Source organism: Mangifera indica, chromosome 14 (genome assembly GCF_011075055.1).
Source record: "Mangifera indica cultivar Alphonso chromosome 14, CATAS_Mindica_2.1, whole genome shotgun sequence".
NCBI classification, from domain to species: Eukaryota; Viridiplantae; Streptophyta; class Magnoliopsida; order Sapindales; family Anacardiaceae; genus Mangifera; species Mangifera indica.
Window position 1 is genome coordinate 8,549,168 of NC_058150.1, and position 16,777 is coordinate 8,565,944.

The 16,777-nt window shown below is 32.0% G+C and overlaps 2 protein-coding genes across 2 annotated transcripts; one reads left to right on the top strand and one right to left on the bottom strand.

Annotated features, from left to right (window-relative positions):
- Positions 1–12,558: 12,558 nt before the first annotated feature.
- Positions 12,559–13,103, top strand: LOC123195990 (putative lipid-transfer protein DIR1). The gene has a single exon (XM_044609868.1). The coding sequence runs from the start codon at positions 12,609–12,611 to the stop codon at positions 12,921–12,923; it is 315 nt and encodes a 104-aa protein (XP_044465803.1). The 5' UTR covers positions 12,559–12,608; the 3' UTR covers positions 12,924–13,103.
- A 2,233-nt stretch (positions 13,104–15,336) lies between these two features.
- Positions 15,337–16,470, bottom strand: LOC123195873 (uncharacterized protein At5g48480). The gene is made up of 2 exons (XM_044609739.1): positions 16,105–16,470; positions 15,337–15,752 (listed from the first exon to the last, which is right to left on the bottom strand). Exons 1-2 carry the CDS (start codon positions 16,380–16,382, stop codon positions 15,533–15,535), a joined length of 498 nt encoding a protein of 165 aa, XP_044465674.1. The 5' UTR covers positions 16,383–16,470; the 3' UTR covers positions 15,337–15,532.
- Between the last annotated feature and the right edge of the window lie 307 nt (positions 16,471–16,777).

A 16,777-nucleotide genomic window follows, 5' to 3' on the forward strand; every position in this document is an offset into this window, starting at 1 on the left:
GGTATCAATCCGATCTGAAACTACATTTAGCTATGCATGAAACCAAAAGATATCAAGCTCAACACCCCTATAAAAATCTAAAATGATAAAGATGTGGAGGGTCCTATATACATGTCACAATACTTTCAGGAATGTATTCTAGTATTTGTTACATATATAGTAATCTAAGGACAAGAAGAAAAAGAAATAAGTGGTAACAATGAAAGTCACCTGAAAAAAAGAATCTAATGGGGAAGACTTGATTGATTTCCATAATGATGCAATCTATATTGTTGCATAATGGGTTCGTGGAGACAAAGACAAACTTCCTGATTGGAGTGACTTCGATGGGAATGAGATGATTGATGTTCCTCTTGATGAGCCAGACTTCAGGGATATGTCACATGTTAACTATGATATAAATAGTCTTCATCTTGAAGATCCTATTATGAGTGACGGTAATTATTTTAGACCTTTTTTTGATAATGTCTTCATTGATCCATTTAAATGGCTACCCAATTTTCCCTCATAGCCTTCAATAACATTAAGTGGTGTAGGATTGATACAAAAGGGGAATGCCGTAAAACTTGAGGATATTTTTAATGATAAGAAAGACTTGAAAGATATTGTGAATCAATTTCCTTGGAGAAAGGATTTCAGTATAGAGTGTTGAAGTCAAACACGTTGAGATGAAAGATTAAGTGTTATGATGAGAACTACAAATGGTTTCTATCAAGAAGAAGAATAAAACCTAATCAAGTATTTTGAATCCGTAAAATGAATCTCATGTACACATGTTCAGTAGATCAGATAAAATCACATTGCAGACAAGTTGGCGCTCGAGCTTTAGCTTAATTAATGAAGTCAAAGTTTGTGTTAATTGATCATATTTATGGTCTAAGGAGATCATTATCGACATTATCAACTGGTATAAAATTAACATATTATATTAACAGGCTTGGTAGGCGAGAAATTAGGCATTACATTTATTAAGGGGCTCACTGAAAGAGTTATTTATGCTCTAACCCGATTATTGCTATAATTTAGAGCATGCTAATCTTAGAACTGTGACGCATATAGAAACAGATGAAAAGCATTTATTTTAGTATTCTTTCATGGCATTGGGTTGTTCCATCCATGTGTTTAAATAATATCTTCGAGCAGTTATTTGCATTAACGTTACTTTCTTTAAAGGTCAATATCTATGACATTTATTTCTCGTGGTGGCCCTTGATGGTAATAACCAAATTTAACCAATTGCTTTCGATATCGGTAAAAAGGAAGATCATCAAATATGATGTTGGTTTTTGACAAAACTTAAAGATTACATCAATGACATATCAGAGTTAGCAATAATCTCATATCGACATCACATTATATACTCTGTAATGGTTGAAGTCTTTTCAAATATACACTATAAATGTTGTTGCCATCACCTTCTTTGTAACATGTGATCACAGTACAAGCGCAACTCACAGGTAACTTGTTCATACATGTGTGAAATTTTTATGCCTTTGAAAAATTTTACAAATTTTCATAACGAAGTGCTCATACTATTTATGAAGAGCATGACTACAAACTCCCAAATAGGTCTCCCAAATCTTATTTTCGGATCATCGTGGAATATATGATGAAAGAGCAATGATCTGACAAAATGGTAGCCCAATCATAAGTGCAAACTCAAATGAGTTGAATCTCACGTCAATCCTATTAATTCTAAGCCAAAACTCATCTCTTCCTAATACCCGATATAACTGTCGTAACATGAATAAGTATACCAACACTCCACTAAATTTCATATCCAATAATTGAAGCAAATGTCCAAAGCAAGTTCTCTCAAACAACTGCAATTGTGTCAGTGTCAATGTAAATTTAATCTTAGACATTACAGTTTGTTGTACACAAGAAGTAACCTCTACTCGAAAGTGTCATGCCTCATCCGGGATTCTTAATTCACTGTCCTCACATTTTCTTTCATGGAAAATATCCTATAAAAAGAAATTATTATGATGTCAAAGTTGATACGAATTTCATAAAAACAAACATAAAATCAGAGACAAAAAAAGACTTGAAATTCAAAAACTATAAATCAAAAAAATCCTAAAATGACAAAAATTTAAAAACCACCCTATAATTTGAAAACTACATGTCAAAAAATCATAGAATGTCAAACATAAAAAAATAGACCTAAAATTCGAAAACTAAATGTCAAGAAACCTTAAAATAAAAAAAAATCAATAAACATACCTAAAATTTGAAAACTACAAGTCAAAAACCTTAAAATGAAAAAAACTGAAAAACCACCCTAAAATTTGAAAAACTACACGTCGAAAAATTATAGAATGACAAACATCAAAAAACATACTTTAATTCGAAAACTACACGCTGAAAAACCATAAAATGAAAAAAAAAAAAAGTGGCTTGAAATTCGAAAACTACAATTAAAAAACCCTAAAATAACAAAAATAAAAAAACTAACTTGAAATTCGAAACTACATGAGGAGAAATCCTAAAATGAAAAACGTAAAAAAAGAGATAAAAAATTCAAAAACTAAACATCGAAAAACACTAGAATGACAAACATTGAAAAATTGACCTGAAATTCTAAAACTACAGTCCAATTACCCAAAAATCATAAAAACCAAAGAATTAATTTGAAACTTGAGAACTGCACGTCAAAAAATCCAAGACTGAAAAACTGACTTGAAATTTGAAAATTATACAGTGACAAATATCAAAAAATAAATCTAAAGTTCAAAAACTATAACTGGAAAAACCTTAAAATCAAAAAACAAATCTAAAATTCGAAAACTACACGTCAAAAAATTCTAAAATGACAAAAATCAAATAACCAACATAAAATTCGAAAACTACACGTTGGAAAACACTAAAATGATAAACATCAAAAAACAATCCAAAAATTCAAAACCACAAGTCGAAAAACTTTAGAATGACAAATATTGAAAACCGATATGAAATTCTAAAACTACACGTCCAATTACCTAATATTCACTGAAACTGAAAAATTGATCTAAAATTTGAAAACTACATATGAAAACCCAAGAATGACAAATACTAAAAAATTGACTTAAAATTCAAAAACTACACGTAAAGAACCTAGGAATTATAGAAATCGAAAAACGGACCTAAAATTTGAAAACTACATGCCGAAAAATCCTAAAATGTGAAAAAACAAAAATAAAATTCAAAAACTACGCATCAAAAACCCTAAATTTATACAAAATATCAATTTGCTCACTTAACATTTTCTCACTCTCTCACAAGTCCTAAATATTTAGAAATATCAATTTACCCCCTTATCAATTTCTTTTTAAAAATTCACAATTTTTCCCTTGAGGGATCCCATAGGTATCACTGTTTAAAAAATCAACATTTCTACCCCTCCTCTATGGTTCTCCCATGCTCCTCCGTGGGATACTATTCCAAAACTTGTAATTTCCCCCCTTTCTCGAGGTTCCCCCATAGACCCCTCAATGTAACTATTATTTAGAATATCACATTTACCCCCCTCCCCCGAGGTGAAGTTTCGACTTCAAAATTGGTCAATTTTTCAACCAAAATCTTAGTTACTAGCTACCATTTCAATAATAAATGATTGTACACCTACTTAAACACAATAGCCCTAAGCTATTTCATCCAAAAAAAGCAAGAAACAAGCTACAAAATTAATTGTTTAAATCCAAAAACCCTAAACTAAAAATGTCCAAAATCTTATTCTAATCGGTAAAATCTAATATAAAAATGATTCAAATAAGATAAAAGACGATTTACTTACCTTCTTCGTCAATTTCGTTGTTGGAAAACATAAAAAATTTCATTCAAAAAGTCAAAAATCGTCGTTCCATGGAAATCTGATTTTAGCAACAGTGGATCAGGGAAGATATTAGTGAGGATATGATTTTTTTTATATATATATGAGGGCATTTTGGCCATTTCAGCTAAAGAGGACATTTTTGCTTAAGTCCAAAAAAATTGAGCAATTTCGCTTAAACCTCTAATGTTTAGGGTAATTAATATAATATCCTTTATATTTTAGTTGGCTATAGATACAACCCTTGATTGTTTGCTATGTATGTATCTATCCCTTCAAAAGTGACTTATTTAATTAGTTATCCTCTCTATAAATGAAAATTTACTTATTATCTGCGGTTTTGAAACAAAATAATCTATATGAGAGAATTATTGTAAGGACCATGGAAAATAAACGGGATTGATGGCTTATCCAAAACGGGGTAACTCTAAACTTTACACTAGATTATCAAATTTTTATCTTCTAAATTGTTGAGTCAATTTTAATTTCACAAACATTATGGAATTTGAACAAATATAAAAACTAACAAGTTAAACAATTAATTGCCCGTATTAAATAGATTGGATAGAAAAATCAAACTCTTGATGTGTAGTGATTCAACAAATCCTCTCATGTCCACTTCTCCCAAAATCTCCCTTGGAGAGCTTGGATACCACACTTAGCCTTCAACCAAGACTAAAATTTTATTTGTACAAAATTGGTTTTCAAAATACAACTAAATCTTTATATAAGTATTGTTTGTACCAACGCCTCAACCCAATTGAATTTAAGGGTAAATTAAAGATCTCTTGAAACCGAATACCCCAAAGTTATACAAGACTCTCAATAATATAAACAAGAGATGATGTTACAACGCCAATAAAACCCTCATAAAAGTAGATGTGCAAATTTTAATAACTCTCACCCCTAAGCCGACAAGATAAACTAGTGTATGTGTTGTAATGAATGTTATAAGGAATATAAAATTACACTTTTGGTTTGTATATAAGGCCAAAAGACTATTTCCCACCCAATGTTTGCTAAAACGAAAAAACTTTAGTCTTTAAGTTTTAAAAAGTCCAAATCTCACCGGTTATTTATTTTTATTAGTGAATTTTGTTAAATGAAAAGACAAAAAAGTAATTTATATATATTTTTCTATTGTTTCTATTTTCTTTTTTTTCTTTATTTTTGTCTCTTTTCTCCCTTATTTTTTCTATTTTTCTTTTTCAAAAATTCAAAAGATAAACTGTAATTTTTATATATATTAGGGGTGTTATTAAAATTTTTCAGAGGGCTTTTGAAAATTCAAAAAAATAGTGTTTTTTTTAATTTCAATATGTCCCTCTATAGTTTTGGAAATAATGTTACACCCCTGAAGAATTGATCAAAACATAATATTTAAAGTTGGCTAGAGTCATGATATTTTTTAGAAATCTAAATGACACCATTTTAAACTTGTAAGAATAAATTACCAATTTGACTTTTAAATTAAATGCTAATGACTGTTTTGTAAATTCTATAAAAAGGCAAAACAGTCAATTTCATGAAAATTTAACAAATTGACTAATAAATATGGATAACGAGTGAAATTTGGTTTTTTGAAACTTATTAGGTGTGAATTACAATTTCATGAAACCTTGGGTGGGAAATAGTCATTTGGCATAATATATATATATATATATATAGAGAGAGAGAGAGAGAGAGAGATTGTGTACAAACAAATCTTACTAACGTATCTATACAAACTAAAGTAACAATATGCGATAGAAAGATGCAATTATTTACTTTTTCTTTCACTTCAAAATCACTCAATCACATGTTATCATATCAGATTGTATAATTAGCTCAGTTCAGTTGATTTGAAATTTTTAAGGTTTAATTTGACTCTAGTTTAAACTAAAAGGGTTGACTCATTTTTTAAATCAAACTAAACTCTAATTAAAGGGAATTTAGCTCGGTTCAACTCACAAGTTGGGTGATGGCTCAATTTGACTCGAGTATAGCTGACCACTTAATTCAAGTCATGATAAATAATTATTAAAATGATGTTAATTTGCTTATTATTAGATAAAATATTGTTATTTTATCAATATTTTATAAATTTAAATTAGAAATTTGAGCTATAAACTTGAATTGAGCTTCAAACTTCAAATTTAGGTATTTAATAAATTCGAACTATCCTTAACTTTAGTTTAACAAATTTGAGTTACATTATATTTTATTCAAATCAAATTTGAATCAAAAAATGTTAAGACTTAACTCAATTTTTACATCTACCCTTACTGGGGATCCTGCTGTGAGCAATTTTCAATCATTGTCAGTCATCATAAGGTAGATTATACTAATTATGACAATTTACCCAATGGTGGTAATGGGAGGACTATCTGCAATAATGCTTAGATATGTTGGAGTATTAATTTATATATTAATAATGATATGTTATATTTAAATTGAATAATTTTAAATAAGAGATAAAATAATACTCTTTATTAATACATATAATCCTATTCGAAAAAAAATATTTAAGTGTTTTTCAATTTTTTCCATCAAAATATCATCACTATAGTCTCCTTACCGCTGCTGGAGTGTCATTAGGGCAACCAGTGACAAACAGTGGACACTGGACATTATCATTGGTATTAATTTTTTTTTTTAATTGTCAAAATTAATAATTCAAACATTTGTAATTTTTAAATTCTTTAATATTACTTAATAAATATATTTTAAAATTTTAATTATGTTACATTCATATCATTAAACTATTCAATTTGATTGAGTAGGCCGACCTACCTACTGCCCCTTTTGACAAGGTTAAGGACAGGTGCAAAAACAACATTGCTAGCTAGCATTAACGCGACAGTGTTAATGTGACTTATTTGAACTGGCTTTAGTTATACTACGAAGGGAAATCGTAAAGAAGAAAATAGATTTGTAATATTATTATTTCTAATTCATTTCCTTTTCTCCATCTTCCTCCTACACGTTCTCTGCTCTCTCCTTGATGCAACATTGATTTTAAAAACTCTCATTAATCATCTAATCTTTATAAGAAGCCATGACTAGTCCGGCTAACCAACCATCTACTCTTGTAGGCTTAAGCGTGAAGTCATGGTTAGTCCTCCTAACAAACCATACAATCCTACCTCTAAAACTTCAAAGAACAAGACTGTTGGCACAACATTTCTCTTCAAGAAATTAGCCAACCTCTACTCCCTCAGGTTTCTATCAACATGACAGTCCAACATAATAAGCCCTTTTCTCCACCACCAGTGTCTTCTATTTCACTTGTGCCTCCAAAAAAACCAACACCATCGTAGCCAAAGCCCTCTATTTGTCATCTTAAAACTTAGCTAAAGCTGATACTACCGAAACAACCAAGGTCAAAAGTTACCGACCATACAACATCTCGTACAATAATTATACGCCAGGTGAGGACGCAAAAGGATCGCTAAAATTTGAAAGAAGCCGGTTGATATATAGAGAGACAGACAAAGAAAGCCACAAAAATAAAGAAGGTGAATATACGTTAAAAATTCTAATTGAGCTTTTTAAAGAGAGGAAGATTGCAGAGAGGTGAGAAGCGCAACCCGAGAAAAGTAAGAAATTTTGCTATCAAGAAAAGAATTGCGCATGAAAAGTACATATTTTCGCATATTTTGACTAATTCAAGGTAAACAATGAGATTGCTTCTTTGAACAAAAAACTAGGATAAACAGATACAAACTATAGCAAACTAGGGAAGCTTTGAATCGCGAGAAGAAAATGCTGGCATTTTAAGTAAATAAGCTAGAATGCTACAAGAGTTGGTGCTTTAAAGTTAATCATATTGGTGATAAATGTCACAAATATATCATGTCTATATATTTATAAATAGCACGTTTTTTTTATATGCACATATATTTCATATATGTTAAGATAGATATCTTTAAAATGATACAATCATAATGAGAAAGTCAATGTATATCTTGATTGTAAAGACTTTACATGCATATTGGGTGATTATTTTAAAAATATCTATAACATCAATATTCTCGTGACCAAAGACATAAAAAATACTAATGTTATGAGCACAAATAACCCTATGTACACATCGGACGTAAGTGAGTTAGTTGCTTACTTAAGGTACCAACTATTGATAACCCGATTAAAGAGGAACTAGAATTAAGTTATGAGGAGTATGAATGCACATTCCATCTCAAGGAATGGTTGTTCTGATTTTTGCATTGAGGAAAGCATGCTCTTTTTCAAGGAATGCTCGTTCTACACTTTTGAGTAACCAAGGTTTGACTTAGGATGAATCAAGATGGAATGATTGTTCCATCACCAGAACAATCGTTCCAATTTTTTTCTTCTTAGACAAATATTTCATCCTTGATCATCACCTTTATGCATGGTGCTTTTCAATCACCCTAGCTCTCGCATCCTCTCTCTTTGATCAGCCATAGAGCTGCACTAGCACCCAACAAAGTCCCCTTTATCCTCTTCACATTAGGTGGTTGGATCCTGATGTCTTGTCAAGACAAAAAGGTATTGTCCTACACTTGGGCAAGTTCGCAAAAGCACCAAGGAGAAGTTTTGAAAGAGAAAGTTAAACCAGTCAAAGGTAAGTATGTATTCATCTAAACTCATTTTCATTAAAATTTCATTCAATCTTACCCCTATATTTGGTTGGGAATTCTAACATGAAACCATGTGTTTTTGTTGTTCAAACATCTTGGGATTCCTAATAGTGGTATCAGAGCTTAAGGATATTATATTATTTTCACTTTATTTGTTCGAATGTAATGAATGATAAACTACTTGTTTTGAGTCTTATTTGATTTATTAGTAATTGTGTTTGGTTCGATTGATAACATGTAAGGGATTTAAAGGATTAAAAGATTGTTCTAATCGTTGTTTTTTTATTCTGATTTGTTGAGTAAATTTTTAATTGTCATTTTTTGAATAATTTTGTATTTGGAATAAAACCCAAAGCATAACCACATTGTTGCTACAATTTGCACCATTATGTGTTGTCGTGCTTGGTGGTTGAGGGGTAAAGTTGTTAGGCTTGTTCTACCACAATAGGCATGGCTTTCCATACCCTATTCACTCATTGAGGCAAAGAAAATTAGGTAGAAATCCGAACTTGTGTTGTTATAGTAATTTGGAATTACGTCGAGAATGGTCGTTCTATTCATGGAAAGTGTACCTCATTAAATGATCTTTTATAGAAGGTTGAATAGTTTTCCCAAATGGAACAACCTTGTTCCATGTGGTCGTTCCTCTTTTGTGCAGTTTTACAATAAACACACATGTCATTCCAAAGAGAGAGCACTTGTTCCATTCTCCAAAATTGGTTGTCCTTCTTGATACAAGCTTGTTCCATCGGTTGTTCATGGTTCTATCCAAATTTGGAATAAAAGTCTAAAACAAAAGATTTAAGTTATGGAAGACGGATTCCAAATGGAATGCTCGTTCCTATTTGAAAAACACCCTTTCTAGATGTTAAACGTGTAGAATGCTTGTTCGAATATACGAAGCACCCATTCTAGTTCTTACTACATCTATTCCTAAGTTCAAGTTCATGTTGTCACATAAGAGGGACTGAAGTGAAACTTTAAAACTTTTTGGGAATGTTTTGTAATTTTTATAAATTTAAAGGGATACAATGTAATTTGAACAAATGGTTAAATAATTAATCAAATTAATTAATTTTGATTAATGGTATGTTACATGCTTGATTGGTTGATTTAGCGTTGTATCCTATACATGTGCCTTTGACCAATGGCTTGACACTTTCTAGTTATTTTGGGAATGACTACTTGCAACACTTTTAAATTAGGCGTGTGTGTCCAACCTTTCTCTCAATTCTTTTTATGTACATTCTAACTCATCTCACTTCTTTTGAATAATACTGAAAATTTCTAATTTAGTTGATGTAAAATTAGAATAAGTTGTATTATTATTGTAATAAATACATGTAATTTGGAATTGTAATGTACTCGAAGATAAAGCAAGTGTGAGTGAAGGAAATTGATGGGTTCTTGAAGTCCCAAGATTTTTGAAGAACAAGACCTTAGGTTGAATTTATTAGTGCCTCTTTACTCAAGGAAATCAATTGTACTTAGACTAAACATGTCAATTGGGTCGGGTCAAGTGGAGGCCCGACCCAACACTGTAATATGTTGGATCCGACCCATGGACTTTTTAGGGCTAGTTGTAGACTTTAATATTAAACTCATTGGTCGGTCTAGCCTAGCCCGACATTATCGAAAAATTAAAAAAAATTAATGGCAGTTGGCTTCTATAGCAAGCGAAAACCAACTGCCTTAGTTGCTTCTGCTTGTAGTAGAAGTAACTACAACTCCTGTTCATCATGGCATTATTTCTATTACATAATGGATCCAACTTAATTAAAATATGAAGTGCTTCTTTCCAAAGCAAAAGTGGATCGTGTTAGAGGTAAAGTAAAGAAGTGCATTTGTCAATTCACTGATGATATGCAATAGACACTATTAATATCGACATTCATACTTGATGCATATGGCTTGTTTCTCTAAGACTTAAGGTCATTGGTTGAACAATTGGTTTGTTGACTTACCTAAGCTACTTGTTTTGCATGTTCATCAAAGTGAATGTGAAAATAGGATAGATGAGATCTTGGTTCACTAGGAAGTCCACAGGTTTTTCTTAAGTCTAATAATAAAGGTTATTAGCTGGAAGAAAATAATGGGAGCGTTTCTTTAATATTAAATTGCCACTTTGATTGATATTCGAGAAGGATTTCAAGCTAGATAAGACTAATTCAATGATTGGTATTAAAATTTTTAGATTGTACTCGGTCATAAAAGATCCACCTATAAAGCTTCGAACTTATAACACTCTTTTCTAGATGAATACCCTTTAAAAATAATATATATTTGAAAAGATACATTTTAAGGAGAATATGCATCATTAGACAATTATCAAGAACACCGTTAAGTCTCTAAGAGGAATTGAGGATGTTTAATTATATTTATACCCTTATAACAACATTAAAATGATGAAATTATTGTTTCATAATTTATTTCACAATTTTCATCGTTCTTTCATGCCAATGCCACCACCATCCCTTGCCATCATTCATACACCACCATAAATTAAAATATAGTCTAAGTAGGGTGATCGACCTCTCAACAACCAAATTTTACCATCTTTCTCCCCCACCACCATTCTATTTCATGTCTTTCTACTCTATGCCATTCTTCCTTTCCATTCATCATCATCCTCAATTTGCATCGATCATGGTAAATCAAGCAGTATAAACCCCAAGTCAACATTAGTATTATCAACCATGTCAACCACGATAAGATTTCTCTCATCACTGCTTTAACCATGGCCTTAGTTGTTTTGATAACATGCCAAAAAATATGATAAAATCGATGCTTCCCTAGAGGAGCACACTTGTGGTATGACTGTCAATATTGGATGGTGGAATATGAGACGAAGAATTGCCACTATGTCCACAAGGACTCAGTCAAGAATATCACAGAGATTGTGCAATTTAGTGGCATCACATATGAAAGGTGTGATCCCAATTTAATTGCACTATCTCAACTAAATTCACATCAAAATGCTGCAATTTCAATTAAAAGAGCGTTGGTTGGTAGGGGTTCAACAATCAATCTTGAGGTTGAAGCTTAAAAATGAAGAATAAGTGATTGTTAGAATGTGTCAAATGTGCTAAGATGAAGATTGAAGAAAAAAAAAAGAGTTGTGATGGGGTTATGGACATTGTAAAGTGAATAAAAAAGAAATAATATTATGTACAGAAACAATAATATATTACTGTATGATTGGATAATTGAAAATTAAAATTAAACTAACACACAATCATATAGTAATATGTCATTAGTTTTACACGTAGTTTTATTGATTAAAAAATAATAATAATAAAAAAAGATTTTTATTTTTTTCCAATAATATATTTAAGATAAAAAAATTATCAAACTAACTTTTTATAGTTGAAATTGATAAATAATTTGAGTTGAAGGCAAAAAAAAATATATAATTTTTTAAAATTAAAGAGTGAATACTATAAGAAAAAACGAAAGAAACAATAGTGATTCTTTTATTTTATTCACAATAAACAATATATCAAGAGTAGAGACCACATATAACATTAGACACGATAATAAGTCATGTTAGACTGAATTTAACATGGTATATTGTACCTATGAACCATATCATGTCATGAACCACAGAAGTAATAAAACTCAAGATATGGCCCAAGACCTCTTTGAGAACTCTACAAAATTTACTGGGCTAGCTCACGTGCTTTTGTGAGTTAGTATGCTATTTTATGTATTTTCTTTATTTTTTTAAGTTTTTTTACATAATTTTAAAAATATTTTTTAATTTTTTAATTTATAATCATTGGTTGTGTCAAGCTAACCTGGAAGTCGAACATTATGGCCTCCAACATGGAGCTTGACTCAATTCATAATTTTGCAAATCATATCCTTGTGGATTGTGCCAAAATTGAGAAAGTCGGATCATACCGTGAGTTGACCGATTCCTTTCACATGTCCAGGTAGAACTCCTCTTATACGATAATATATTAAATCAAAAGTTGGGCCAGAATGATTTGTCAGAATTCAATATAAATTCTTTTCTTTAAAGCAAATGTAGAGGTGATTATAGATGCGACGTAAAAAGGTGGAACCAACCGACTCCCGTGACCTCCATATCCTGCCAATTCTTAATCACGGGTACATCAATTGTGGCTCCTACCTTCTCTATATAAACTCAATCACAATATCACTGACTGCACACCTGGTTGCATAACAGGGAGATGACAATGAAGAAGATGGTGATTTTGATGCTCTTAATGGTGTCAGTGTCATTAAAGGTGGAAACCTCCACTGCTCTGGAATTGTGCGACATGGACGATGAGGGTATTACGGCATGTAAGCCATCGGTGATGAAACCGGAGCCGGTTGCGCCATCGGAAGAATGTTGCAAGGCTGTTAAAGGAGCTAACTTGACTTGCTTGTGCTCTTATAGAACCTCGCCATGGCTGCCTGCTCTTGGGATTGATCCTGATCTTGCTTTGGAGCTGCCTTCCAAATGCAACCTTACCCTTCCTGCTGATTGCCAAAATGACTGATTAAGGTAACCTCTTTTCTTTCCTTTATTTTATTTTTATTTTTAACACCATTATCATTATGAAAATTATGTAATAATTATTCACTTATTATTTTGACAATTTTAATTCAAGTGATGTTGTGCTATGCTATGCTGTTGTACCCCAAATTTTATCTTATTAAAACTTCCATTTAAAGGACAATTAATCAATTTACCTTTTTTTTTTAAATTCATCCTAAACAATTTTCACCCAACATTTTGTGCATTATACAATTGAATCAAAGAAAAAATATTTTACCAAAATTGTTTATTTATTAAGTTTAGACGTGATTTAAGTATTGAAACTATTATTGGTATTAGAAAAATAATAGAATTTCTGTCAGTAGAGTTTAAATTTTAAATTTTAATTAATAAATCAATGATTTTCTTTCTTTTACTTTAAATTAATTGTTAAAAACTAAAATATTGTTTATAGTTAATTTTTTGACCGATTTGTTTATTAAAATGACAATTTTTGGTAAAAAAGGGAAAATTTTCACCGCACCAATGTTAAAAACCGAGTAGGCACATCATGCCTACCCCACATCTACTCTACTGCCATTAAAATTGATCGACGAGACGTCTAACTAAAGACAAAATGATAGTCACCGCTGCACCAAGCATTGTTCAAAGAGGAAATTATTAGATCAAACACATAAGGAGTAAATTGATATTTGTCCAAACCCCGCCTAGAAATGTTTAAGGATACTCTTTCAGAGGGACTTGAACATTATCCATGAACCGTATCTAGAGATTAGGTGTGTGGCGAATATAACTTTGCCTTCAATTAGGCGTCTCGGCTATTAGTTTGCTTAGACACGAGGTAGGTGCGATGCACCCACTATGCTTTCAACATCGGTGAGGTGAAAATCATCCCATTTTCAATAAAAATCACCGTGTAAATTAACAAATTAGTCAAAAGATTAACCAAAAACAATATTTCAACATTTAAAAACTAATTTAAACTAAAAAACTATAGCTTCACTAATCAAAATTCAAAATTTAAACCCTATAGATAGAATCTATATTTTCTAGTCACAATAACATTTTCAACACTTAAAGCACCCCTTAAACTAACAAATAAGAATTTTTCATCGACTAACAATAATTTTCAAACTAAAAACACTCTATTCAAGCTAATAATTGCATTTTTTAACCAAACTAAAACAAACCTAAAAACGGTGACAAAAGATCATATTACTAACCTGCGAAGCCATTTTAGAAATGATTATAACCGCAAAAGTGAAAAAAAAAAAAAAAAAAAAAAAGGGAAAAACCAAAGATTTGCAGCTTAAATTGTCAAAAAGTTAGACAACAATATGAGGTAGGAGAGGTAAACAGGTGAAATGAAGGAAATGTAGTGAAACAGCCCTTACTTGTAAGGGTAATTTCTATAAAATGATCCTGGCTGCATAACATGTGGATTAAAATTGTTTGGTTAGATTTAAAAAAATGTTAATTAATATCAACCTCTCCGTCCACATTGTTATGGTAATCAACATTAATTTTTTTTTAACATATCCAACTAGGCTCAAATACAACACTCCTTACACTTTCAAAGCACAAATCTCAATTTTGAAATGGAAAGTCTTAATTTACTCTTTCTGAAAAATAGAATGAAAGAAAGCCGCCTAATGATTTAAGTGTAATAGATATTTTATTAATTGAACGTTCCATTGTTTATGATCATACATAGAATAAATCAATTGACGTTCCATAACCTTTCTTATATTACAGGTTAGGGCTTTAGGAGGCATTTTGGTTCACATCGATGTTTCATTTGGTTGTCGTTACTTTTAAATGTACCTTTCCATGGTTTGTTCTATTTACGATTGTAAACTTGTCAATATTTGGTTGAAAAGCAATTGATTGGAAAACAACTCTATGTAGTTCGCTTTCATTTGAGTAAATATCAGAAAATCCCCAAGTATCTGATCAACCAATCACAGCAAGCCATATTTACTATTTCAATTTTCAACAACCACGAGACGTGTACCCCACTCCCAACCCTGGTCCCCCACCCGCCACTTCTATCTATAACCCACGCTGAATTGCCACAGTATCTAATAAATTAACCGACACGTGTCAAATCTTACTTGGTGCCGTACCCTTCGTTTACACTGCCCAAGGTCCCTCTTTCTCATTCCTCGATTTCTCGAACATATTTTATTACTAATTAATTACCTTCTTAACCATTTTTTATTGATTAAATCAACTGTAAAAGACTAAACGAATAGACACCTCTTAAACACCAGATATTATCTTCACACGAGGCATAACAATAAACCACCAACCCTATCGTCACCCCCCGGCACACGCATGTCAGAGTTAATTCTATCGTTCGCATTTATATATATAAAATCATGCTATGGTAATGTAATAGAAGATGATAAAGATAACAATAATACCAGTAGTAAGTAGTTAAGAACTGCCAGCTGTCAGTTTTTGTTCAAAATTAACCAAAAGCATGTTTGAAATACTTAGACCAAGAGCCTAGCCCTATTCATTGACTAAACCAGAAGGTGCATTCAAGCCAAACAGAAAGAAAAAGAGATCATGAAAGATCAAGATCACGATTAGATCAGACGACTCTTAACCTTCCACGTCAGTGCACTTCTTCACTGGGGAGCAAATGAGCCAAGTGAAACCGTAAGGATCCTTGACCTTGCCGACGAGCCCACTAAAGCACGCGCCTTCACCTTCAATGATTTCGCCCTCCTTGACAGCACCAGCGTTCACGGCCTTGACAATAGCAGCTTCCACGTCTTCAGTTTCCAAGCAGAGCACACATCCGCCAGTCACGCTCTTCACTCTACACAAAAACAAAAATGTTTCGAACACGGTCAAACGAGACTCAAGTTTCACCGATGAAGAACTTACACACACGATAAGTCAACGTTTAGTAGTTTAAATATTTATTAAAGAATATGAGATATTTATGCGGATCTTCATTAACGATAGTAAAGAATATGAGCAAGCTGAATATTCAACCAAAATACCAAACTAAAGCGTCAAATCAGATACTCCAGCACGCAGAAAAATGTGTAACAAATAAATAACTACAAAAAAATGGTTGCGTAAAATGAAGCGAGATAATCCTCCAACATTATATAAGCTACAAGATCTGATAAAATAGGTAGACAGTGAGGGAAAGAGAAACGTACGGAGCGGTTGAGTCGTCAACTGAGTCAGAGATGAGCATAGTGGAGCCGCCAATCTCGAGCTGCGCCGAGAGAATGAGAGGGAGCTCCTGCTCAGCCTTGCGTTTGCTGTGCATTGTACGGCCATTTTCCACAGCGCCAAATGCGGACTTGTAGAACTGAACAGCTTCACTCGCTTTCGGTGCCTCCACCAACAGCTGAGGCTTCAACGCCGTGAAGACGACCGGAGTGGGGACCTTCTCGGTTGCTTCTCCATTCTGGACCTCCTGAACAGCTGCCATTGAAGAGTGTCTGTTTCTTTATCAAACCCTAGGTGAGAGAATGGAGAATATGAAATGAGGACAGCCCGGGGTGCGTTTACAGGGATTATATAGAAGCGGAGAATGGATATTGTCTTAATCTTATTGGTTTCTTGTTGCCCCTATACTTAGAATAAATTACGAGTGATGCCACTGTCACTTAATTTTCATGCAACTCATATACCGAAAATGCCCTTAGCGTGTCACCCACTGCATCAATTAGTTTAGCCCGCACGCAATGAGTATGAAAACATTATTATATAAAAATATAAAATATTAATATAATGAATGAAATTTAAATCAAATGATTAGATTCTATGAAGAAACTATATAATATATTTCAAGTACTATTTTAACCCAAGAATGAAAATTAAGTA

Bases quoted from the DNA above. Each gene is read 5' to 3' on its own strand.
- LOC123195873 (XM_044609739.1), bottom strand. From the start codon at position 16,382: ATGGCAGCTGTTCAGGAGGTCCAGAATGGAGAAGCAACCGAGAAGGTC. The intron at 15,753-16,104 runs GTACGTTTCTCT...GTTTTTGTGTAG, and splicing joins GTTGACGACTCAACCGCTCC to AGTGAAGAGCGTGACTGGCG.
- LOC123195990 (XM_044609868.1), top strand. From the start codon at position 12,609: ATGACAATGAAGAAGATGGTGATTTTGATGCTCTTAATGGTGTCAGTG.